The 24848-nt window shown below is 50.5% G+C and overlaps 2 protein-coding genes and 1 long non-coding RNA gene across 3 annotated transcripts; 1 reads left to right on the top strand and 2 right to left on the bottom strand.

The window, feature by feature from the left end:
* Window positions 1–557: 557 nt before the first annotated feature.
* LOC311436079 (T-cell surface glycoprotein CD8 alpha chain-like) lies at window positions 558–8231 on the bottom strand. Its single transcript, XM_084517805.1, has 6 exons — window positions 7922–8231; window positions 6950–7315; window positions 6175–6270; window positions 5459–5575; window positions 3840–3870; window positions 558–1413 (listed from the first exon to the last, which is right to left on the bottom strand). The coding sequence occupies exons 1-6, from the start codon at window positions 8091–8093 to the stop codon at window positions 1359–1361; spliced, it is 837 nt and encodes a 278-aa protein (XP_084373931.1). The 5' UTR covers window positions 8094–8231; the 3' UTR covers window positions 558–1358.
* A 6381-nt stretch (window positions 8232–14612) lies between these two features.
* Window positions 14613–16818, top strand: LOC311435837. The gene is made up of 2 exons (XR_014692434.1): window positions 14613–15750; window positions 16389–16818. It is a non-coding gene; the product is annotated as an uncharacterized lncRNA (long non-coding RNA).
* A 1033-nt stretch (window positions 16819–17851) lies between these two features.
* CD8B (CD8 subunit beta) lies at window positions 17852–23707 on the bottom strand. Its single transcript, XM_084516815.1, has 5 exons — window positions 23089–23707; window positions 20861–21208; window positions 19273–19368; window positions 18866–18955; window positions 17852–18752 (listed from the first exon to the last, which is right to left on the bottom strand). Exons 1-5 carry the CDS (start codon window positions 23132–23134, stop codon window positions 18712–18714), a joined length of 621 nt encoding a protein of 206 aa, XP_084372941.1. The 5' UTR covers window positions 23135–23707; the 3' UTR covers window positions 17852–18711.
* Window positions 23708–24848: the final 1141 nt, after the last annotated feature.

The raw sequence follows: 24848 nt of genomic DNA, 5'->3' as shown, positions 1-24848 counted from the left end.
CTGGAAGCAGCAGCTCACCTTGAGACTCCTTTTTTTTTTTCCTTACAGTGTGTGTTCCTGTAGTTCTGTCACTCAGTATTTCTCTTCTGTTGTTTAGATACACTTCCTTAGTCTCTCTTTTTTCCCCGTTAATTATTACAAGGAACTAAGAGCAGTTTTTCTCTCAATTCTCTCGTTCCCAGCTTGTTTGCAGCTTAGCAAAGAGTTTTTCATTCTCCATTTTATTTTATTTTTTTCTCTCCAGGCTTTTATCAGTCCCCTGGCAAGGACACCAGAGCACCTTCAGAGCCTTTATCTCATCCAGCTTCCTAGCACGGGGGAGTGTTACTGGGCCCATCCTGTGAGTCCCAGGGAAAATAATTTGAGAGAGCTTGTTTCAAGGCTGTGGCAAACTGCAAGCTAAAGTCTGGCATCCTAAAGCCCAGGCTGGTGTGTAAGTCACTGCCTTTTCCCTTACCCCTTGCCTCAAACTCTCGTTTATATTTGCACATCGATTTTTAGCTTTTCAGAAGCTAAAAAGTTAGAAAGTGAAGAAAGAAAGAAGCATTAGTAAGTCCGACTGGAAATACTGATTTATTTTTTACCCCAGTTGTTGTTTTCCCAGCGTCATAAGGAAATATTTACACCAAGTGTACAGCTAGAAAAACCCAGAACTCTCATTTAGATCGGTCGATATGTCCCAGGTTGTTATGATAAAAACCCTGCTTAACCAAAACCAGTAACAAAGACTTTTATTTTTTACCTACTCAACCATTTATTCCAGAAAGAAAGAAAAGCTCCCATTCCGTGCTCAGGCAAAACTGCTGAAATCCATGGAAGTGGGGCTAGCAGCAGAACAAGGACAGCAAGAGGGAAACAGTAAGCTTTAGCTTACGGGACTGTAATACCCTGAAGAGCAAGGCCCTTTAATTCGTATTTACTTTCTCAGTGTGACCTTGTGTTGTATTAGATGGAGACTGGAGATGCACGGCACCCCAAAAAGAGGGTATAGGAAGTGAGATTGTTCCAGAGTGATTTCCAAATAAAACAAATTCAAATTTTGCTGTGTTTTGGCTGTTGTTGGCATCAGGACTGACCTGTTTCTTCTGCCTGAACCAGAGCTCTGTCACTGGGATTAAAGGCGACGTTTGGCCTTGGGAATCACTTTGCAAACCTCAGGGTGTGGAAGGAGCTGTGCTTTGGCACGCAGTTCGCAGAGGAAGTGCCTGCTTGCCTTCCACGTGTCCCTGCTCCATCTGGACGCTTGTCTCTTCAAATTTCTCAGGATAGAGTGCATGAGGAGTAGTAGCCATACGGATCGTGTAGGTGATGGGCATTTGCTCCCAGAAGGGGATCCAGAAGCCAAGAGGTGCAGGTGCTCATATCTGTTGGCTTGGCACCTTGGGCTTCATTTTGGGCTTCCCGTTTGCAGGTCTAGAGAGAGAAACGTTTGTGATTTATTTGACGTGAAACAAACAAGAAGGGAATTGCTGTAACGCTGCTGATCAGCTCCCTTGGCCTTGGTCTGCAGCTGGGATCTCAAAGAGCAGGCTGGGAAGTGTTCCCACAGCCCCTTCAGTAGCAGGGCTTGAGATAAACTGCTCAGCAATTGTTTTTGTTTTTAATTATTATTTTTTAAACAAACTTTATTTTGGGTCCTTTAAAAAATTACCTTTAACCTTTGCACATTTCCATGCTCTCACCAAGCCTCTGCACAGTCAGAAAGGCGAGGAGCCTTGTCCTCCTCCCTCTGCTAACACAACGCTGCCCTGAAAGCAAGGCTGAGGGCTTTGGGGAGGCAGGGGAGCTGTTGCCAGTTCATGAGGACTGCTCTGGTTGCTTGTTAGGAGGCTTTACAGGCTCCACGCGTGCTCCCAACGTGACAGATGTTACTGGTCCCCAGCAACTGATGGTTTTATGATTTAGTGAGTTGAAGATTTAGCATCTGTTTTCACTGAAGACTGATTTGTGGTGGAAAACAAACGCTTCAGGTGCCAGAAGGAATCCCAGGCCAGATCCTGAGGTGCTCTTTAATTGAATGAACTGTGCTGTGACCTTCCAGGGAGCTTCATTTCAATAAGTGGCAACTGCTAACAGCAGCAGGGATTTCCTCTCTAAATAAAAGCTGGAATACGCTGCGGTTGCTTAAAACATAACCCTGTCATGTTAGCAGTGCCAAAGGAAAGCTGTCCTCGATGAGGTGATTTCCTGAGGCACTTGGAACCCAAGCACTCCATCAGTGGGAACATGAAGAGCTCTACAGTCGTGCAGGATGATTTTCCTGAGGGAGAAAACATCTCTGCACAGGGCTGGCAGCAGGAATAGAGAGAAGCAAGGAATGCAGGCACTGGCCTAAACGTTAGGAGAAGAGTCTTCGTTACGATTTAGCCCTTGGAAAGCAGGCAAAGATGAGAACTGTGCCGGGCTGGGTGTGGAAAATAGGCTTTGTAAAAGCCAGGGGCCCTTCCCTTGGTGTTTCAGCCTGGCCAGAGAGAAAGCAGCTCTGGAGGTGTGATGTCCTGTGTGGTCACGGGGTACGTGCAGAAAATTGCACCCAGAGATCAGGAGGCACTGCCACTCCGTGCCAGCTCCATAACATGTTCTTGTGATGTTATTGGTATAACATGTTCTTGTTATTCAGGCACTGATTTCTGATGCTTTCTCTGAGGTGCATGCATTTAAAAATTAAATAAAACTGAAGGATTCCATTTTCTGTAAATGCAAGGGGAGGGAGGTTTATTTTTCCCTCTTAGTAGTAGCTTTTTCAGTGATTGTTTTAATTTAATTGTGTAATAAAAACGTAGTTGTTCTCTTACTGTGAAACCTACGGCTGTGTAATAAGGAACCTGCATTTACCTTGGTTGCAGGATGCTTGATTTGCAAAGAACGAGGCTGTGGTAGTGTGAAATTACTGCCCCAGCCTTTCTTGCAACCCAGTTTTTCTACCGCTAGCCCGGTGCTGGCGTGGCTGGGGCAGCAGCAGGGATCCCGTGCTCGAGCTCTGCTCTTTGTGCGAGCCCTAGGGTGCACCCTCAGCACGGGGCTTGCAGAAGCACACGGGTGGTTTTCTGCAGCGTGGGCTGGGTGAAGAAACCAGCTGCAGGGAGGGCAGTTTGCAGAAGCAAACCGTGCGGTGCGTGCGGGCAGGAGAATTTCTTGCTTCTAACTGGGAAATTGCTCAGTGCAATATTGTTACAGTCTGGTCCTGGGGGCTCAGGGCGATGAGTGGAACGGGTAGAGGTAGGAGAAGGCAGAGAAAAGGATTCCTGTCTGCCTTAGAATACAACTTAAGTCTCAATCTACACACATCTAAGTTGCTGTTTCTTAGGAAAGTCATCTCAGGCTGCGTGAGCCTTTTCCTTGCTGTTACCTGGTGCCTGTTGGGGACATAGAAGCGTATGGCTGTGGTGCTGCTGCTCCAAAATGGTGCAGAGGGCGTTCTGCTAGCACCACAGCTGTAAGACCCAGTGAGGAATTCAACCTCACTGTTTGGGGATGGGAAGGAATGAAATAGTCACCCCTGGGCTCAGGTTGGAGCAGTGCCTTAGAAATACACAAAGGTAGTGCTAATTTCTGGGAGATGTGCAAAGGTTTTAGACTGCTGCAAATGCCTCCTGTCTCTCTGTTTAATATCTACTGCAGCATCAGCTCTCAGGGGTTTGAATCACTTAAAAAGCAAGCAGCAGATGGGAATCTTCTCTCCTTTTACCTCCACCCTTCCCCCCCAGTTACACAGCCCCCTCCCAACCACCCTGCCCTGAATGAAGGCTTTTTAGGTGCTTTTTGACACCTGCTTGCTGTGTCACTTCAGGGTGAGGTGCCAACAAATTGCAAAGTGTCACCAGCTGTCAAGTACTAACCTCTTACACCTGCATCTGCGTCGCCTGGTTTCTAAAATGAAAAAATAAATAAAAAATGTTTTAGTTGAGAGACAGCAAGGCACAGCTTTGTGAAGAAATGCAGCAGTGGCATTGAGCTGGCGTTCCCTAGCACCCTGCCAGCCTTCTGCTTCCTTGAAGGCTGTCAGCAGATAAAGCTTGTGTGGCTTTCCCCCCAAAACAAGTGAGCAGTGCTGCACGTCCCCCCGACTCTCAGCTCCAGGATCATCCCAAACCATAGGGTGTTTTCCTGGAAGCAGCAGCAGCAGCAGCAGGGTCATCCTGCCAACACTACTGGGGAATTAGTTTTTGCTCTCTGCAGTGACTTTCTGGCACGCTGCTGAAACTCCATTGGCAGCAGTTATTTCAGCAGCAGGCGAGTGGCACAGATCCCAAGTTTCTCTCCAGGTGGCTGTGATCTGTCTGCACACACCACGAGGGTTTCACTGGGCTTGGTTTCACCCTCTGGGCTTCTTCACTGCTGTTACAAATGTGCAGAGGGATGCAGAGAGACACAGGGCTCTGCCTTTAGCCAGCATTTGTTAAATACACTGCTGCTTTGTGGCTCTAACCTGACTTAGATCAGCTCAGGATCCATCCCCCTGAACGATGCTCTTCCCCGTTTTAGCATCTATGTCATTATTTCAGGAAAATACAATGGTAAACCATTCATTTTAGCACAAAAGGGAGATGCCTGGATGTAAAAGTCCTCCTTGAGGGGTTTGTGCTGCCTGCTGCAGAAATTAATGCAGCTAATTGGCTGGGGTTTATCAGTGTTTCTTTGTGTATTCCTTCCTCTTGCTGTGGGTAGTGGAGATTAGTGTTTTTATTAGTGTTTTTCGGGGTTAACAGGTGCTGAAAAATTGTACCTGTTAAACTGGTAAATGAATCTCACATCAACTCTGGGCTGTAGGGTCAGTGAGGATGTGGTGAGGTTAATTCAGCAGCAGAGCCTGGCAGTGACCCACACTAACGAGCTGAGCCATGTAATGAAATGGGTGCAGGTGCTGGGGGTGTCTGGGCCCTTCCCCAAAGGAAAGCTAAATTGATTTCAGCTGGCATTAAACTGATTTCAATCCATTTGCTCCCACTGCTTGCTGAGGGTAAGTTAAAGACATTTCAGACATGAAATTCAGCTATGGGACTTCTGCCTTCCCAGAGACCTCGCATTACTGCCTGACCTGCACCAGCCTCTGGAGCTGGGCATGCAGTAGCTCAGCTGGCTGTAGCTCCAGCTGCCGATCAGAGTCATTTGGATTTGCAAGGCTCATGCTGAAGCACCTTTATCCTGTTTTGTCAAAGTGTTCTGGAACTTTTGCCCCTCATACACTGATTTAAGGGTGGTAGGACCAATACAGTTTGGTAGGGTAAGTTTCCTCTTTGTATTCTGTCATCTTACAGTGTAGGATTTGATGCTTGTTTCTCAAGCTAAACCTACGGGTGAGGAAAATGCGGAAATGAATTTTAAGAGTGGCCCTTTTGCACTCACTGTGTCCTGGTTACTCGATAGCTACGTGAGGGGAAGAGCCAGAAAGCCCATTCTGCTGGAGGACCGGGCTCTGCTCTTCGAAACATGTGCAGGGACTCGGGGTGCGACTTACTTTGGCACAGCACGATGGTGATGACCAGGGCAATGAGAAGCAGCAAGCAGGCGGCAGCCAGAGGAACCCAGATGAAAATCTCACAGAAGAAATTCAGCTCTTTCTCCTTGCTTGTCTCTGCAGGAATAAAAGAGAGACAAGAGAGAGGAAAGGTCCTGCAGGCGCTCAGAGCTGGGGTTACTGCCGGTCCTGGTGGAGCCACCTGGGGGCCCAGCAAGCAAAGGGACCCGTCTGGCTCTGAGCGAGGCTGGCAGGAGCTGTAGGTGAGGAGAGGGAGCTGAGGGAGCCAAAAGGCTTCTCGTGTCTCCTGCTGAGGCTAAAACCAGTGCTAGCCCATAGGACTTGCCCTCTGTTTGGAGTGCCCAGCCATCAGACAGGCTCATGCTTTGTAAGTCATCCCAGGTGGGGTGAAATCAGTGCTTGGAGTCCCTGAACCATGCAGTCCTCTAGGTTGGAAAAGACCCTCAGGATCACCAAGTCCAACCATCAGCCTGACACACCAAGTCCCAGCACCAAACCATGTCCCTTGGTGCCACATCCACAAATCTCTTTCACCCCCACCCAGGGATGCAGCTCCCCGATTCTGACAGAGCTCAAAGGATCCCTGCCTATCCCAAAACGCCAGCTGTCACTACAGGCATCCAGCCGAGCTCTTCGGACCAACAGCAACCCCTGTGGCAGAGCCCCCCTCCTTCCCTCTGCCTCCCCTGGGTTACCTGCCTCGTGGCTCTGCAGGCAGACGTCCCTCTTGGTGACCTGGCTGCCCTGGGTGGTGGGGGACACGGTTGTGACGGGCGCCGCTGTCGTCGTGACTGTAAGTGACAGGGGATGAATGGAGCACACAGCGAGACAGAACGAAATAGCTCACCCCCAGCCCTGCTGGGGAACGGCTGCTCCTGTTGCCAGCTTGGGAGGTCTTTGTAGGGCCCGTTTTGGGACTGTGCAGCCCCGACGTGTTGCCCTGGGGTGAGCTTGTGTTGCCGAGCTGCAGGCTGATAGCTGTGGGCTCCTCATTTCTTGCTTTCTGCCACCACTTCTCAATTTCTGAGCTCTTATCTTACCTCATCTGTAGCTCTTAGGACACATGTCCTGACTGACCTGTTGTTTTTTTTTCTTTCCTCAGTCCAACCTCCAGCCTCGCCCGTGAGTTTCCGTTTGAGGTGCTGTAAGTGCTCAGAGGTTGGAAGGACTTTTAGGGCTGAGGCGAAGTGAGGAAGGAGGGGGTGGTTGTGGACTTTTTTTACTCTCATCCCCTCAGCCACCAGTGGGATGGGGAGGTGCTGCTGGGTCTGCTCGACCACCTTCATCTTTGGGCAGGGACGAGCAAGCAGAGATGGTGAGCAGGGAGCCTCCAGCGGGAGGACCAGGGCTTTGGGCACAAGATGCCTTGGGCAAACCAGGAGGGAGATGGGGACTGGGGGCAATACAGCAAGAAAAGAGGCATGGGCAGGGGTGCTGGGTGTAAGTGAGGCAGGTGAGGATATTGCTGACCTGGGAAGAAGGCGCGTAGGCCAGAGCTGAAGTACAGCGCTTGGTTGTAGTTGACAGTGCAGAAATAGGTCCCCTCATCCTGAGCCTCGAAGGACTTCACCACCAGCCGATAGGATTTGCCAATCTTTGACGCCTCAAAACGTGAAGATGTCATCTGGTTCCCCTTAAAGATTGTCTTGGGCAAGGCAGAAATATAGACGATGAAGTGAAGGGTCCCAGACTTGTCCTGGCGGATCCAGGAGACGCCGCTGTCTACAGAACTCACACACTCCAGTTCCAGGGACTTTCCGCTCTGGGGGTGCGTGGTCTTGCTGTTGTAGAACTTGGCCGTCACCGTGATCCTCTGGCCCTGGGCTCCAGGGCAGCCTGCGGGGGGACAAGTCCATCATCGCCCTTCACAGCCTGCTCAGGAAGAGCAGCTTCACTGCAGGCAAGCTCAGGGGCTGCTCCTGGGGGTCTTTGGGCAGCCCCAGGGCTGGCACCCCTGTCCTGAAGGAGGACACAAAGGGAGGAGCACACCATCGGGCACGCTTGGGTGGCTTGGTTGAGTCCCTAGGGGACTCAGCATTCAGCCACCCGGGCTTTGAGACAGATGCTGCCCTTCAGAATAGCTTTCAGCTGCGTTCTCGGGGGTGGTAACATTTCCCTGTTATTCTGAAGTGATTCCCTAATAACAACTGCTATTTATTTTTCCCCTTCCCCCTTTTATTTTTGCCATTCCCTGTCCCCTCCAGCAATGCCTGTCTGAGCGGGCTGTGTTCCCACTGCGTCACGCTGCAGTCACACCGCTCCTGCTTTCCTTCCCTCCTCATTCACTGAGTAGCCCTGATCATTTGTCTTTTGGGCTTGCTCTTCATTTTCCCCATTGATCATTTTCCCCAATTCCTTGGATTCGGTGAAAGGGGAACGCCTTAACCCCTTTTACTCGCTCCCCATGGAAAAGGTCGCCAAGAATCCCAGTCCCATACTCACAGAGCCCCAGGCTGAGCAGGAGGAGCAGCGCAGGAGATGCGTCCGTCATCCTCGGGGACGAGGCAGCGGAGCACAGATGATCTTTCTCGCTTGCCTTCGGAGGCTGTGCAGCTTTTTGGAGAGGATGTGATGTCACCAGGACCCTCTTAAGCGAAGAGCCGGTGTTCAGCATCTGAGGTGAAATGAAACAAGCAATGATTTCTGAAGAAATTCATTTCTGTTCTAGAAGTTGGGCTCATCTGTCATTATGGAATTTATTTCAATGGTGCCTTGAGGATTTTGCTGTGGCAACTTCACCAGAGATTCAGACTCACAACTTGTGGGCTTGAAATAGGATCAGCCACCGCAGACTGCTGTCTCCCAGCCGTTTGGGTCACTCACATCAGGTCCAGCTCTGCAGAAAACGTGGGTGAGTGCCATGCCATGGACACAGGCCCCACGCTGCATTTCTTGGCAGAGGTTCTGCTGCCTTCACCTGTGTGTGCTCAAGCAGCCTGGTGTAGGTGGAAGAGCTTTTTTATTACAGGGCGAACAAGATGCTGGAATGTTTTTCATCATATATTCATTTACAGGTCTGTGTATATATATCTATATATCTATATATCTATATATCTATATATATCTATGTCCAAGCCCATGCATTGCTGACATGTAGCTGAGTCCTTCAGCCCCATTGTTCTCTGCAACTGTTCTTTGCTCTGAAAAAGCTGCTTTGTGCAAGGCAGGTGGTCGCGGATGCAAAACCCATCAAGAAAGCCCTGTGCCCCAGTGGCATGCATTCTTTTTTTTTTTTTTTTTTGAGCATCTTGTGGTTTTCAACTCCAACCACAGGGACTTCCGTACTACCAAAAAAAACTTTACACGCTTTAGCATTCAGGGCCCTTGTTTTTGCCTCCAGGTGACCACTTGCATATTGGGAGGGGTTGGGCTTCCTGGTATTTGCACATAGACTAGCAACAGCTTCACCAGGCTGCTGGTGTTATTTACGGGTATTTCCTGGCCTTCCTACGTTTTTTTTTTTGTTTTTTTGTTTTTTTTTTAAGTTATTATATCTCACATGTGATGGGACTAGAGGGCCTCAAGTTGGGCCAGGGGAAGTTCAGGTTGGAAATGAGGAGACATTTCTTCTCAAAAAGAGCAGCCAGGTTCTTTTTTCAAAACAAAAATAAAACAGGTTTCGTCAATTAAATAACATTACAAGGATCTGAATCTCGAAATCCCATCAAGCAAATGTGAACATCAGGCCTGAGGTAAAGAAATCTCTTAGGACTCTGGCCATCTCTGGATGTGACTTCCAAGTTATGCTGTGTAGGCCCTTTCTGTTTTGGGGGACACTTTTCTCCTTAACCTCATTAAGTTATTCTCCTTTCTCCTTAAGTTATTCTCCTTAACCTAAGGGGAATCCGTGCTGCCTTTATAATGGGATAAGCTGCATTTGGGAGGTGCCTGGCTTCACCGCCTAATGGAGGAGCCTAGGCCAGGAACTCCACTTCTCCACTTCAGGGGCTAGGAACTCCACTTCTCCACTTAAAAGTGTTATTTTATTACGAGTCAGTCCCAGATACCAAACAGGAGCCTGGTTTCCTCTCATAAAGACAGCTTAGGACCTTCAGCTTGGTCCTCGTGGCTGACAGACTGAGGTGGTTTCCACACGAGGCCACCTCTTCCTGCATCGTGTTCAGGCCCTGGGCCCTGTGTCACCACCCAGAGGACTCCTTTTCCTCCTCATATTTTTATTTGCTGAGGCTCTTTGTGATTCACCCCTACACAAAATGTACCACCAGCCCTGCCTCTTCTGATGTTGCCCATTGTGCAGCACGGGATGAAGGCTGCAGTGCTGAGTAACAGGAGATGGTTTTAGGGGAGCTAGTCCTTTCTGCTGCCTTCATTAAGCTGCTAGCGAGTATATTCCTTTAATGCAAGACAAAAGCTTATTGTCAGTGGGGAGAGAGATGTCAGCAGGCTGTCACGAGTCCTTTCCCAGCTGGGACACCCTTCATCAGCCACAGGGGTACACAGGGAAGCGTAGCTCTGAAGGAGACATCTGTGTGTGATCAGATGAAGCCACCCCTCTTTTGTGCCTCCATCTCACATCTCCTCAATAACAAATTACCCGGGGGCAGGGATCATCTTTTTCTGGGTCCTGTGTTTACATATACCCTGGCACAAAGCAATTTCTCCTTTCTACAATAACGAATAAGAACAACTAAAACAGTTGCAGTGGCAATTACTTCAGTATGAAACACTCCAGGCACACAAACAGGACCTCCAGGAAAAGCTGTTATTTAAAAACAAGCACGTGTATAAAGAATTTAGGTCTGCAGCGTGGTGGCATGCTCAGATCTCAGCCGTGTTGAAGTGTCTGCTGGGATGCTGAGGCTTGCAGACCTCCTGAGATCAGCACTGAACGCCCATGGGTGCAGTCGGGCAAAAGGCAGCAAATTTAATCAAGCAGCTTGAACTAAGCAGAAAGTATACCTGTGTTTTACACTCTGACCTATTCTGAAAGTGGGGGTGAGGTGGTTAATGACATTAATTAGGGAATCCCTGGGGCGTTAGCATGCTCAGGTTTGACAGTTTGTCCTCTGGAGGATATTTTGCAATGGGCTTGTTGGATTGAGGACAGCAGTCCAATCAGTGAAGTACCAGCATTACTAATGTGCTTTATTAATAATTTCTGTTGTAGTGCCACGCTTATGATATGCCTGAGGAAGAAGAAATATCAGACAGCCAGTTACTTCTGCAAAACGTTGTATAAGAGATGTGAGGAGACCAGACCAGGTTGGTTAGGCAGTAGAAAGCAGATTTTTTTTTTTTTTTTCTCCCATACCTCCCAGTAAGTTTCAGTTTACTTATAGCTAAAGTTGCAGGGCTCTGATTGCTGGTGAGCTCCAGCCTAAGCTGCTTATGTTTAAATACTAAGATCAGCCTAGATTAAATGTTGTTGTTTCAGATCCACTAAGCCCTGCTGGGTCCTTACCTGCCAAACCAGGTGCAAGGGGTCTGGCACCCCATGGCATAACACAGCCTGAATCCAGACACAGACACCTCCATGCAGAGAAAGCATGGGGATAGTGAAAGAGGAAACCAGCTTTATCAGTGTAGGGGATCTTCATATCTGATAGGGTTGTTCCCTCAGGATTCAGTTTGTGAAGCAGAAGCTGTTTGCCTTGCCCTCGTTTTCAGTGAGAGACTGGATTCACTGGAAGAGGTGCAATTTTGGTTAGAGCAACTAGTAGAGCTGGAAAACAGAAATGAACTTTCAGATATGCAGGTCCTTCCTCCCTTCAGAAATCGCAAGAGTAAATGTGTGTAGGGACTGGGAAGAAAATTGGTCCGTATTTTATTTATGTCAAACAATTAAATAGAAGATGTGAACAAAGAGAGAGGAGACAATCATGCAGGGAAGAGACAGACTGATGAGGACCTGCATTTTTGGAATGGGGTTCATCAGGAGGCTAGTTTAGCATTAATTTTCTCTGTGCTTGCTGAGGATATTTCAGCTGGAAAAGCTAGGAGAGATTTCCTACCACAGCCTCTGGTCAGACACAAATTTATCTCAGTGGATTTTGGAAAGGGCTTTTAAATGGGGAACTTTTTGTGCTTTTTGAAAACATTAGTGGGGTAGGTTGTTGCATGTTAAGTCTCCCTGTCCTTATGGAATTTGTAAATTAAATGAAATGGTAATCTGAAACAGTTTAAAATTACAGAGAAGGGATTGTGAGTGAGAGGGAGCTCGGGGCATCAGAGCTGGAGCAGGTACTGAGTTTTGGATATGACTGATTTCTTAGTCATCCTGTGGAAGGATCATTTCTCCAGCACATCAGTGACTTTTTCATAGTGATAAGAAACTCTTCAGCTGCTTTGGATCAGTAATATTCCACATGGTACTGATCTCTAACAGCACTGTGTAGCTGGAGCACGTCTCGGGGCACGGGAGCTGTGCTGTGAGGAAGGTAGGCACAAAAGGAGCATCAGAATGACCGTGCTCCACCAGGTCTGCTGTTTCTGCTGCTCATGATATCTCACCACAGTGCTTCAGGAGGACATCTCTGTGCAGCCTGCAAAGCAAGGATGCAACGTGGCTGGCTTATGACAAGTAGGTGCTGCTTGGTCCCTGCAAGCAATCAGCTTGTGGTAACTCAGAGTGTGATGGCTGGTCGTGTTTAGCCATTGCTGATTCTTCCTGTTGTTAAAATTAGAACTCTTGAGCTCTTTGGTAAGGAGGAATGGAAAGTTTTAATTAAGATTTCAGAATTTAGTCTCAAATCACAAACTTTTGTTTCAGATGCAGGGAAAAAAAAAAAAAAAAAGTTGAGACTTAAACATACAACTTTTCCGGTGAGAAATGAAGCTGTGGTTTACAAGCAGCTTGCTGCACCCTTTTCTTTGCAAAGCTGCAGCACTGAAGGGCTCTGGAGAATGTCAAGTGCAACAGTCGTGCCAGATGCTCACACACCATCTTTCCACTGTAGCTGCATGTTTCCAGTGCAGTGGCCAATACTGCACTCTATTCTGGATACTCCTCGTGTAAACATCACACGCCTTAAAATAGATTTTCCTCAAAATACAGTTTGCAAACCACAGCCGCTCCTACATGCTCATCTCTCCAGGTGCAGCCCTTTAACCTGATCACTCGGTCAGAAATCTCCATAACCCCAATGCTCATTGGTACCTGAACTGAGAGCTTGATATGAGACCAGAATGTGTTCAGGCTTTGCTCTGGGCACCTGCTTTGCTTTGCACAGGCATCCTGCACCTGCTGCAGAGCTGGGGCGTGCAGACACTTGGTAAATCAGCAACCAACGACGCCATCTTTTGGGGACCGGTGACAATTCACTGCTACAGAAAGCAGAGCGATTTTGCTGCAGCTGGATTTTGGGGAGAAAGGTTGGTTTTCTGCAGCTCTGATTCCTTGCATAGCACAGCAACCTGAGGTTCAGTCCAGAACTGCAGAAAGGCTTCACGTCTCCTAGCACCTCTCCTTAGAAGAAAAGCTGATGATCAATATTGCTTCAATGCACCAGATTTTGTCTGAAGAGCAGTCCCAGCCTTTAACTGGTGAACTGGGCTCATGATCCCACTTCCAATTCACATTTTCTGTTGCAGTCCCCATCCCCACAACCACATTTCTGTTGTTTTTGAGGCACTGTGTGGCTTTGGGCTTCTAGTTCAGCCCCCTCTTACCCCCCCAGCTCTCATAGCCTTGATGTTATCCCCACAGCCTGCCTTCTCCCGTCTCCATCAGTTCAGAGTCTTGTCTGCTTCCTCGGTGCATGCTGATTATTTTTCCTGAAGACCTTGGGCAGGAATGCCTGGTGGAGATATCCCAAGGAGCTTCTGGGGCTGTTTGTCCACTGTGGGAGGACTTTCACAGACTGCTCTGGGAAAATACTGCTGGTACACGTATCTGGTGTTGCTGTGCATCTTCCCTGTCAACATCTTAGAGAGGGAACTTTAATTTCGGGGGCTGGTTACAGCTAGGGGAATGGAGTTGGTCCCATTTCTGATTGTCCACCCCTCCTGCTGGCAGTGCTGGCTGTATGGAAACCCATGGCTGGGTCGACTTGCTTCATCTATTCTGTGATCCTATTACTAGTGTTGGCTGGCTTGTACCTCTTGGTATTTCTTCTAGATTTTTGCATTTACTTGGAAAAAACAAAAAACAGCAGCACACACACACACACACACAAAACCCCTCACTGTAGAATTAAAGCTGTGAAGACACAACCCTCAGACAGGATATCTTACTCAAAAGAAACAGGGGGGTGCGAAGAGGTCGGTGTATCAAGAAACAGCAGCTGGGTTAATGTGCCCCTTGCCATCATCAAAACAAGCTGAATTCGGTGCTAAGTTTCACTTTTGACAGCCTGAAGCCCACCACAGCTGTGAAGAGAAGTGTTTTATTGCTGGTTTTGCACGCCTGCTCTCCTAAAAGTGCTGCTCTCGCTGTGTTTGTGATGTAGGGCTATGATAGCCCTGTAACAATTCACATTTAAGACACAAACTGCAAATATTACTTCTCTGCATGTTAATTTACTTGTATTTATGCCTTGTAAATGCAGAACCATTTCCATTCGGGAGTGGAAATTTGGGTTAAGACTGATAAACATCAATTCAATGCTCGGCAGCAAAACCAAATCAGATGGTAGCAGGTAGGAAAGGAATTGGGTATAAAACAACAAAGCTGTGGTCCAATCCGTGGTCCAATGCACTGAATAAATCCTGGAACGCTGTGGGCTGGCCTCAGTCTGTCTCAAAGAGGGGACTCGAAGTAGTAATAGGGCCAGAAAAGGGCAAAAAGGAGGGTCAGGCACCTGAGGGGGATGTTGTGTGGGCAGGCTGGGCCTCCTTGGCCCGAAAATAGCTGATTTAAGTGAACATTCAGTAGAGGTCTCCAGAATCGTGAGCGGCAGGAGGGAGCAGGGAGGGGCTGATTGCTCCCTGCCTCTTTATTAGCTGTCTGCGTGGAGGCACAGTAGTCTTTGCTACCTTTGTACCTTTGCTCTACCCCAAACCCGTCATTTTTATGCTCTGAAACACGAGACCTCATGAAAGTGTGTAATTTTAGGGAAGCCTATTGCTACCAAGCTCCACTTTTTTTTTTTTTTTTTTTTTTTTTTTTTTTTTTTCTCCTCTGAACCACTGTTATTTCTCCAATTAATTATCTTATCCTTCAGGGCAGCACAGTTAAACCTTCCTGAGCTGCTGGCCTGGCACAAGGACGTGTATCCCCGGGGAGGAACCAGTGCTGCATCCCTCTCCCAGCATCTCTGAACCCCTGGCAGTGAAGGAGCAGGGCAGGGTCCAACTCCTTCATGTGGTTACGGGTGCACAGAGGAAGAAACCATCTTCTGAGTGTGTTTGTGTTTGGTGTATAGGGCATGAACATGCACTGCCTGTGCCTTCCCAACCCGTGTCTCCAGCTGGGTGAGGTGGCAGAGAACGGGTTGGGGATGGCTAAAGCTTCACGTGGCCCACAGCTCCTGCCATGCAGGGCATCAGCCTTCAGCCCTGCAGGCTGGGGAAATGGAGTGAGTGCGTTCCCAAAGAGAGGCACGTCTGAATTACACCCGAGCTGCCCTGGGCATGGCAGCGATGGGTGAGTCAGACGCCAGTAGACCGACCTGAGGGAGGGGGTGTGTTGCAGAAATGGCTTTTCCACTGCTGCTCAGACTCATTTCCTCTTGCACCAAGATGACTCGAGACATATTTTAATAACAGCACGGTCATCTGCTGATTGCTCAGGGCAGGAATATGCAATCCCAGACCCCAGGAATATGTTGCCCTTTTTTTTATTTTTATTTTTGGAGAGACCTCTAGGAAATATCCCAACTTGAATTCTGCATTCGGTGCTGGTGTTAAGGCACGATATTTTAAAGCCCTCTAGCTGGGTGTAAGCCCAGCCCAGCATCTTTCCCCGAGACCTCAGCCAGCGAGGTCACCTCGTGCTTGCAGCAGGCGGAGATTGCACCCTGAGCTCTGCTGAGGATGGGTGCTGGTTCCCCCTGGGACCCACAGGGCTGAGTGAGGGGACAGGACACCCCCACCCCAGCATCTGCTCCAGCAGTGGTACCTGGAGAGACATCAGATATGGTGAGACCTGCCATGGGCAGCAAGATGAGGATGCAGAAGATGATGCAGAAGAGCCCCTGGCTTCTCTGAGGATGCTCCAAGGGTCCCCAACACTTTGTGTCGGACATATCGTGGAGGTGAGCACCGGCCCTTGGCTGGAGGGTGGTTTTCCTGTCCTGTTGCAAATATTTACAGCATGGGGAGAGTTTTGTTGCATGTGAAGAACCCCTGGGACGGATGTGTGTCACGCAGAGGTAAGTAATCTCTCCTGTTGGCAGAGTATATGCAAAATGCAAAATATGTAAATAAGCAAAATATGCAAAATGCGTATTTTATACACTCATTTTTAACTAAATCTGATCTGTACTCTGCTTAAATGACTGCTGAGACACCGAGTCTGCATGTATCAATGTACTCAGTAATATCTGCAGCTTCTGTGCGACCTCAGCATTCTGGTGTACTGAAGGAAGCGTTGTAAGGTCCAGGTAAATACAGGCCACGAGTACTCAGGCTGCTTGGAGCAGGTTTTTATGTTCCTGCAGCTATAACATTTGTGTCTGCGGCGGTGCTTGGGATTTGCTCGTTTTGGGAGTGCTGAAGTGCTGACAGTGCAGACCAGCTACAGAAGAACGGGAAAGAGAATGGCAGAGGAGGAGGGAACGTGACCCAGCACCCCCATCTCTGCTCCTGAGAACAGCTCTCCCCTGGGCTCTGTGTTTGCATTAAGGAGGCAGCTGAGATAAGGAGGCAGAGAGCTGCAGCCTCGCCAGACACCAGCATTTTCCCCAAAAAGCATTTCTCAGGTGTCCTGTTCCATTCTGCAGCGCTGCTACTGGTCCCTCTCATTCCTGAATTCACTGTCACAGCCAAATTTTTCTCCTGGTTTTTCTAGAGGTCTGTCAAAACATATTTAACTATCAATGTATATAAAACCACACGTGTAGAACTACACGTACAGTGGACACTGAATGGCTCTGGATGCTCAGAAGTCCTGCTGTGAACCTGTTGTCCCTGCAGTGAGGAGATGTGCAATCACCAGCGACCCCCACACCTTAAAATCATAACGACAAACCCAGCACTGCCAATATTCGATGAGCAGCTGAGATATTCTGGAAAGATCGACAATATATTTTTAATTAATTGACAAAAGTTTTACAGAAGCAGTAACGGTATTCCCTGCGATGCCTAACCTGCGTTTCTGCTCTTATTTAATGGCTGCAAGATTAAATGGCTGCATATTTAGTGAAATAATAACTCTATTTTTTTTTTCTTTTTTTTTTTTTTTTTCTAGTATAACAAGGAATAAAACATATTCAGTCTGTGACGGATCCTTGCAGTGTGTCATTTCTGATCTCTTTCACTATGCCTTGCCCAGTGATTGATGGGTGTGGGCTCAAGGTAGGGAACCCTGTATCAAAACCCACAGATCTACCAGTCTCCTTGTCCTGCTTGAAGGCGCTTTGTCATTGTAAGACCTCGTGCTGTGTCTCCTGGTGTCGTTTGTGTGACATTGTTCAGCTGCTGATCGAGGGCTTGGGGCTCTCTGTATAAAATCCCGTTATTTTTCCCTTCTCCTGGCAGGAGGAGGGGGCAGAAGGCTGGCAGCTCCTTGGGAGGAAATACAGAAGGAGGAAGAAATGAGGGAGGACATCACCCTGGGGTACCATACACACTCTGATACCATCTCTGTGTCTCTTCCCTCTTCCTCCTCCCCACGGACCTGGCTTTGCGGCTGGCTCGGGCTCACTGCCATCAGCAGTGGCCCCGTGGTGTTTTTCCGTGGGGTTTCACCACCAAAATGCCCCCGTCCCTGCTGGCCTCGCAGCACCCTGAGCTTTGGCTGCTCTTGTCGTTGTGCTTTCCATAGTGAGGAGGGTAGGAAAAAAAAAAAAGCAGCAAACATCAGGGGCTCGTTTTCTCAGATGTGGAAGCCTCTTCTCATTAGTGTTTCCATTTCTTTCGTGCGTGTGCTCTGGAAAAAAAAAATCTGTGAAAGGGGGTGATCTTTCCACCGGCTCTCACGTTTGTGAAACCTGCTGCTCAGGTCTCTGAGCGCGACAGAGGTTTGCTGCCTGGAAATACTCTATTGGTGATCAGAGGCATCACCAGATTACTTTTTATTCAGAGTTTCCATTGATGAAGTGCGTGAAGCTGCCTTTCGAAAGGAGGTGCAACCTCAGCTGCTGCTGTCCTCTCTGTTCTCATTGCACACAGCTGGGGTGCAGGTTAGGGTGTTTTTTTTTTTTACCAGCTGTAATGGAGCAGCAAAACCAAACTGGGGCACTCAGAAATTAAGCAAATTCCTCACTGCCTGTTCCCATTATTCACCTGTGGGCAGGGAGCCGAGAGAGAAACACCGATGCAAAACATTTATTTTTGCCAGAATCAACCTTTGCACAGGGACAGCTTCAAAGGGGTTTCCTTTTAGCTACTGCATAAGAATGAGATGTTGTAAAAATCACCTGCTCAGCACACCCAGCACACAGCCAGGGCCATGTATGTGCCTGGCTCATCGGCAGCAGGGATGCTGCTGTGCCCCAGCCACTGTGCCCCACGGACATGGCACTGCCACAGCAGGCTGATTTTCCTCCTGGAAATCAAGCAAAAAGGGCTTTTCCTCAGCAGTGAGCGTGGCAGAGCCATGTGCTTGGCACCTCCGGGGGAACCAAGGGGCTCAGCATCCCCGCAGCCAGGGCAGGATCATCCCTGGCCGTGCCGTTGGGCTCCTCCGCCTGTTATCAGCGTCTGTTTTGCCAGGTGCTCGGCCTTGGGACGTGGCTGTGTCTGCCTTCCTCTCCCACTCCTGCCTGTTTGCAGGCTCCCGTGGGAGCTGAGCCTCCCTGGCCCTGCTCCCTGCTCCAAAGTCATCAACCAGTGCTAGCAGGAGGAAGCCCAAAGCCCTGAGGTGCTGAGCACAGGGAGCCCAGGCGCTCTCAAAGCATCTTTCCAATCCGGCTGCGTCCTTTTGGTGCCCCAGCCCTGGTGCAGGGGCTCGCCCTGCTCCTGTAAAGCTCCTTGAGACAGGCTCAGCACCTTGCAGGATCCGGCCCAGCCTAATTATCAGCTGCTGTGTCAAGGAAAAAAGCTGAAAATCGTCATCCATGGCAGGATGGAAGCGTGCGAGTCCCCAAGTCCTCTCTCTCGAACATCCGTGCCGGCTCACATCCAGGCAGGGCTCAGCACCGGGCGGGGGCTGCTCCTTTTCCCAGCAGGATTTACTGCCGGTGGATGCGACGCCACAGCCTCCTCCGCAGCCCTGAGGAGAGAGAGGGGGCCGGTCAGGGTCAGCGTGGGGTGCCCCCAACCCTGAAATTGGTTATTCTCCCCAATTCCCTCTCCCAGGATGACCCCGGGGTGCGCGGTGCTTACGGTGGAAGCGGAGGGCGGTGGGCACCACGCTCAGCAGCAGGATCAGGGCGCCGGCGGCCAGCGGGACCCAGACCAGGGGGCTGCAGGCACCTGGAAATAGGGGGGGACACGGTGTGGAGCTGGGCACTGTCTGCCCAGGTGATGGAGCGTGGGATGGGCAGGGAGCAAAGCAGCTCAGGACCTCGGGAGGGGATGCGTTAAGCCAAAGGCATAGGGGGGAACTGAGCCATGGAAACCTTTTTTGTGGCACCCTTGCTGGTTTTCCCCCACCTGAGAAAAGGCCGCACACCCAGAGGGCACCAGAGCTAACTGGGAATCCGTCTTGGCCCTAAACCCCCCTCTAACCCAGGGGACAGCTCTGCTCACAACCCTCCCCGAGGCGGCTGGAGCCGAGGTGTTTCTGTTACCTTTGCTGCCCGCGGCTTTGCTTTTGGGTTTGCACCGGGAGGGTCTCCTGGTGAGCGGGGCTGGCCTGGACGTGGAAGGCAGGGGCAAAACATCGACTGGGAAAGAGGGAGAAGATCGTGAGCATCACACCGAGCACAGCAGCAGCTGGGGCTGGAAACTGGGGCTTTTAACCCTAAATCCTTTGTGCAGTCACAGAAGGGTTCGGGTTGGAAGGGACCCTAAAACCCATCCGACTCCAGCCCCCTGCCATGGGCAGTGCCCCCTCCCAGCAGCCCAGGCTGCCCAAAGCCCCATCCAGCCTGGCCCTGGGCACATCCAAGAGGGAAATTTCCCCAAGCTTCACTTGCTGCCAGGCACAGCCCCACCAGCACGGCCCCAAAGCCAGAAATAAGCACCCGTTATTTATTTTCAAGTTCTGTGTTGCTGCCCGTCGGGCGCTAACCCCGTGCTCTTTACCCGCGAGCACGGGGAATGGGATCTCAGCAGGGAGGTTTTAAGGGGTCCCTGAATCCTTCCCGTATTCACATCGTTGTTGCTCAAAACTGTGTATTTCTCCTCATAAAATTTAGACCTGAAGGGGCTTAAGGGGGATTTATTTTATTGTGGGTACTGAAGGGAAAAAAGAACAAGTCCCGGGGGGTCCGAGCCCTCCCCAGCCACCTGCTGGGGTTTAGTTTTACGTTGGAGCGGCTCTGAGCGTGCCAAATTTCAGTCGTATTTTTCATGCCTTGCTTTTGGGACATAGATAAGCGCATAGCTGGTTAAAAAACAGCTCTCTGTTATCTTAAAGCAGCTTTCCCTCTAGCCAGCAAGGGTCCAAAAGGGATTTCTGAGGCAGCTCAGTGAATGAGAGGTGCAGGGCGTACGTGTAAAAAGAAGGAAAGGCAAGTTTTAGAGCCAGCAACCACAGCTGCAGCTTGGTGAAATAAAGTATTTGTGTCCCTAAAAGCCCCCAGGGAAAGGGCTGGGGCCTGCTTCGAACACACAAATGTTCCTGTGCCACCCCTGCTCCGTGCTGGGGGAGAACTGGGCTGAGGGGAGCTGCTGTGGGACCGGGGCTCTGCCCAGCGGTGCTCCCCAGGCGACCTGCAGGGTGGAATAAATCCCAAATAAATCCCCTGTGTGAAGGGCGGGCTCAAAACCTGCCGCCAGACCCAACCCCAGGGGCGACGTCCCCTGGCTTTGAGCTGTCCTTGTCACCTGGAGAAGGGTACAGAGAGCCAGAGCGTGGACGGACCCGGGAGATGAGCAGGGCACAAACCCAAACTCTCACCTAAAGTGCTGTGGGGGGTAGCAAGATGCAGGGCATGCCAATACCGGGGCTGAATGGCTCCCCAGGGAAATCCTAAAACCAAGCCAGAGCTCACAGCACGACCACAGCAGTGGTAGCAGAAGGCCTGCCCATGCTGCTGCCCTGCAGTGCAGCTATCTGCTGCATTTTCTGTTTATCCCCTTCACAGATCAATTTGTGAACCCCCCCAGAGCCTGAACCTTGTATCCCAAACCTGGACAAACCATCTACCACCACACATCCCCTCATCGCAGCCCACCGCCGGCACCTTTGGGCGCCCCGGGGGCGATGCTCACCCACGCCGAGCCTGGTGCCGCTGCCCAGGACGAGCTCGGAGGACTGGGAGATGGAGCAGTAATACATGCCGGTGTCTGAGGCATGCAGCTGGCCGATGTGCAGGCTGTAGGACTGGGAGCTCGACCCACGGACGCTGAACTTCTTCTGGCTGACGTTGCTGCCGTAGGTGCTTTTGCCCAGCGAGTTGGAGAAGAGCAGGAACTCGAACTGCTGCCGCTCCGGGCTCCAGCGGTACCAGTACACCCCGGTGTGCTCCCTCCTCGTCTGGCAGAGGATGTCCGTGCTGCTGTTAGTTTGGGCTAAAATATGGTCTGGAGTCTGGGTCAAATGTAGATTGGTGCAGAAACCTACAGAAAGAGCGAGGAATACGTAGCTGTGTATTTCAGTTTCGTTAGAGCTGTGGAATCGCCTCGGTTGGAAAAAACCTCCAGGATCACCGAGTCCCAGCACCAAACCATGTCCCTCGCTGCCACGTCCACACTCAAATATCTCATAAATACCTCCCTCACTTCCCTTCCATGCTAAGAACTCCTTCGGGGGCTCAGTAACACCGAACCAGAGCACCTCTGGCAGAAACACCAGCCCGTGCTCCTTCAGAGGCCTGTGTGGGTCCCCAGCTATTTTTCGGCAAAACCAAGATATTTTGGCAAAACCATATACAACTGCATTTTGCTCCATAACTGCTCCTGTAGAGACGGAGCTCAGTGGCAAAGGAAAGGATGGAGGGATGCTTTTAAGGGTGTGCTAAGGGCTGTATTGGTTGGCATTCCCTCATTTTTTGGAATCTACAGATCCTTTTGAGCTCCTTAAAGCATGTTAAGAAGGTGGTGGAGGTGTGGGATATGTGTCAGCCTCCTCCTAAAAAAATGCATCTCCAGGAGTGGCAGGAAAAACTCTGGAAGGAATGGAAAAATTAATGTAAAGGGGTGAGAAAATTACTGTAAAGGTAACGGCATTTCAAAGTGAGCCCATTTCATTTTCTATTTATTCCTCTTGTTCACAGGGGTTTTGTGATCTGGGGAAGGAGAACGGCTCAAGGGTAGCGGAGGGGTTCAAAAGCTTCCATCTGGCACCGCAGCGCCTTGTTTGGGCTGAGCAAGTTTTGGGGAACAATTATCTCGGCCGGGCTTCGCCCGGGCAGACACGAGCGGTGTTTGTGTGCGAGCGAGGAGCGAGGCAGTGCGGCCTTGGGGAGCGAAAAAGGAGCTTTGTGCAGTCCTTCGTGTTCAGCAAACAGCCCACACAGCTGCAGAGACCGAGCGAAAAACACCCTCAGGAGATAAGGCTGCACTCTTTTCCCCCACTAGTTTCCCAGGCATGCTTTAAAGCCATGCAGAATGAGCCCCCTTTTTCCCCTTTTTGCCTTAAAATGTCTCCATTCCTTCAAAACCCCGTGGAGACAGCTGCACAGAAATCACTTGGCACTTACAGCCCCATCCCGGTGCCGGTTCTGGCTGGGAGTAGGGGCTGGGGCTGGGTTTGTTCCCCATGTGGGCTCAGCTCAGGAACGGCCCCGTTTCCCTTGCAGGTTGCCCATACGGGGCACATTCTGCTTTATTGGGGTTTTCTCTGGAGGGGAGACAGCCAATTTGGTTCGTAATGTGGTGCTTTTCTCCCCAAATGCGCTATTTCTTTTTCTTAGAAGTTGTTTAATCTTCACAATCCAGCTCCTTGCTGTGACCAGCAGGCTCATAGTGTCACAGGGGGACCCCACCGCCGTATGGGGTCAACTCTATATTTACTTTTTGTACAGGACATGTATGTATGCTATACATACACACCAACTACAGCACATATACATCACCTATAGCACATATACCTCACCTATAGCACATATACATCACCTACAGCCCATATACAGCAGCTACATTTTCTCTCCAGCCCCCTGCGATCCACCAGCAAGCACGTTTTTATGCCACACGACTTCTCGCAGAAGCCCTTTGGAAACACTCGGGAGGAAATCTGCCTGGATGGTCCTCCTCCTGACGCTACTCTGGGGGCTGCTTTGCCCAATTACTGAATATCCATCAGCAAAATGAGGCACCCGGGGGTCAGCACCTTCCCACTGAATGCCTGAGCAAAGAGGGTGCAGTAAAACCAAGCCCTGCGGTGTCTACACCATTAAATATTACATTCTAAATTATCGAGTGGGGAGGTAATAATGTCCCATAGCTCCATCCTGAGCCTGGATATTTCAGTTCCCCTCACCCAGAGGCCTCTCTCTTACCTGGGAGCTGCAGGCAGAGCCAGAGGCAGAGCCACAGCCGTGCCATGGTGGCGATGCCCAACGTCCCCAGAAGCTGGGAGACCCTAGGGGACCCTGAGGGACCCCACGCTCCGGGGGTGACCCTCGGGATCCCGTTCCCCTGGTGGGATGGATGTGACGGTGGCGGTGTGTCTGGCTGTCCCCCGGCTGCGTGCAGATGCCACCGGTGACGTCTGGCGAGGAGCGGAGGCTTCTTCCGTGCCCAGCCCCAAAATCAGGTGTGCGTCAGGCCCCCTGCACCGCACGGGGCTGCCTCGCAGCGCCCTTGGGAAGAGAAGACCCCAAAGTCATTCAGGGCTGGCTTTTTCGTTATTTCTCCGTATTTCCCCACGTGGCTTTTCCTTCTCTTTCCAAACCTAGCCCCTAGCAATTAAAGCGCAGCCAGCTAATTCGGAGGGCTTGGCATTAAAAGACAAGAAGGAAGCGATGAACTCAGGCTGCTTTCTTCTCTCTTAAAACCAAATCGCTTTCAAAAGGAGGCGTGCGGCCCTTTTCTTCAGCAGAAGGCAGCGAAATTGGCAGCAGCCGCTGGTGCTGGCAAGCAGCAGGTGAGGAGCCATCCTTCTGCAGGAGGTGTTTTGTCCCGGCCCTGGAAAACGCCGAGAGCACCCCTGGCTCTCCATGAAGCACACGTGAGAGGCATCGCAGAAAGCTTTGAAGCCGACAGCACGAAACCTCAAACAAAGGCTGTTTGTTAGCGGCTGACAAACCACAAAAGTAAGGAAATTCTGCTCGGGCTCCCCACCTGGCCCCGAGCTTCGACACCGAGCGTCTCATACGCAGAAATATTTAAGTCATAAGCGAAATATCAGAGCTGCTTTGAAAGGCCCTGGGTGCTGTGAGGTTTGAAGCATGCAGGGTTTGGGGTCTGGACGGTGAAACACATGGTGTGAAATTGCAGGGGAGAAGGGGCGGGTGGGTGGCAAAACCCTTCGATATTTCCATGTTTGGGAAAAAAAAAACAACACGTGGCATTTGGTGTAATTTTCTTCACTCTCTTTGCTGGGGTTCCCTTTCGGTTTCTGCCCCCTCGCACCCCGAATCGTGGTGTTTGCAGAGCCCCCGGGATGGCTCCGGGGGTTCCCCTGCTCCTGGGGGTCTCACATAGGGGCACGGGGACCCCCCCAGTGCTTTGAGCTGGCCGACGAACAGGAAAAAATGATTCTTAGTGCAGTTTTGCCTTTCAGTTTTTCACCAGATTTTTCTTGGTGGCTCTGACACTGCCCCCACCCCCTCCACCCTGTTCGATACGATTTCCTGCTCGGAGCGGGCTGCTCTAACCACCCCAGGGCTTGTGGCGAAGGGCTCAGCTGGTAACATTTAGGGTTAGCTGAATCATCCCCTAACTCCTTCCCGGCAGGAGCAATCCGGAGGTCATTTCGGTGCTTTTGGGCTCGCTTCTGTGCTTTCAAGACGTCGTTTTTGGTGCTAAGCCCTGGGCGCAGGGTGCTGCCAGCAGGGCAGAGCTGTGCTTACTGCAGCCCCTGCTCCAGCCATGGTTTCTGACCGGTGCCTTCGCCTGGGTGGACATGGTGAGATGGCAAGGAGGGCACCTGGAGGTTTTGGGGGATGTTTTGGGGTGGCATTAGCAGGTTTGTGGTGGCCCCAAGCTGAAGTGACCCCGGTCCAAAGCTGCAAATGAAAGGAAGGGACAGCATGGGGCTGGTGGGGAGAGGAGAGGGAACCCCAGTGCAGTAATTTAGAGGAGGCAGAGAGCTTTT

The sequence above is a fragment of the Aythya ferina genome (assembly GCF_964211825.1).
Source record: "Aythya ferina genome assembly, chromosome: 4".
NCBI lineage: Eukaryota > Metazoa > Chordata > Aves > Anseriformes > Anatidae > Aythya > Aythya ferina.
The sequence above is the reverse complement of the archived record's forward strand: the minus strand, read 5'-3'. Positions and strand labels throughout refer to the sequence as shown.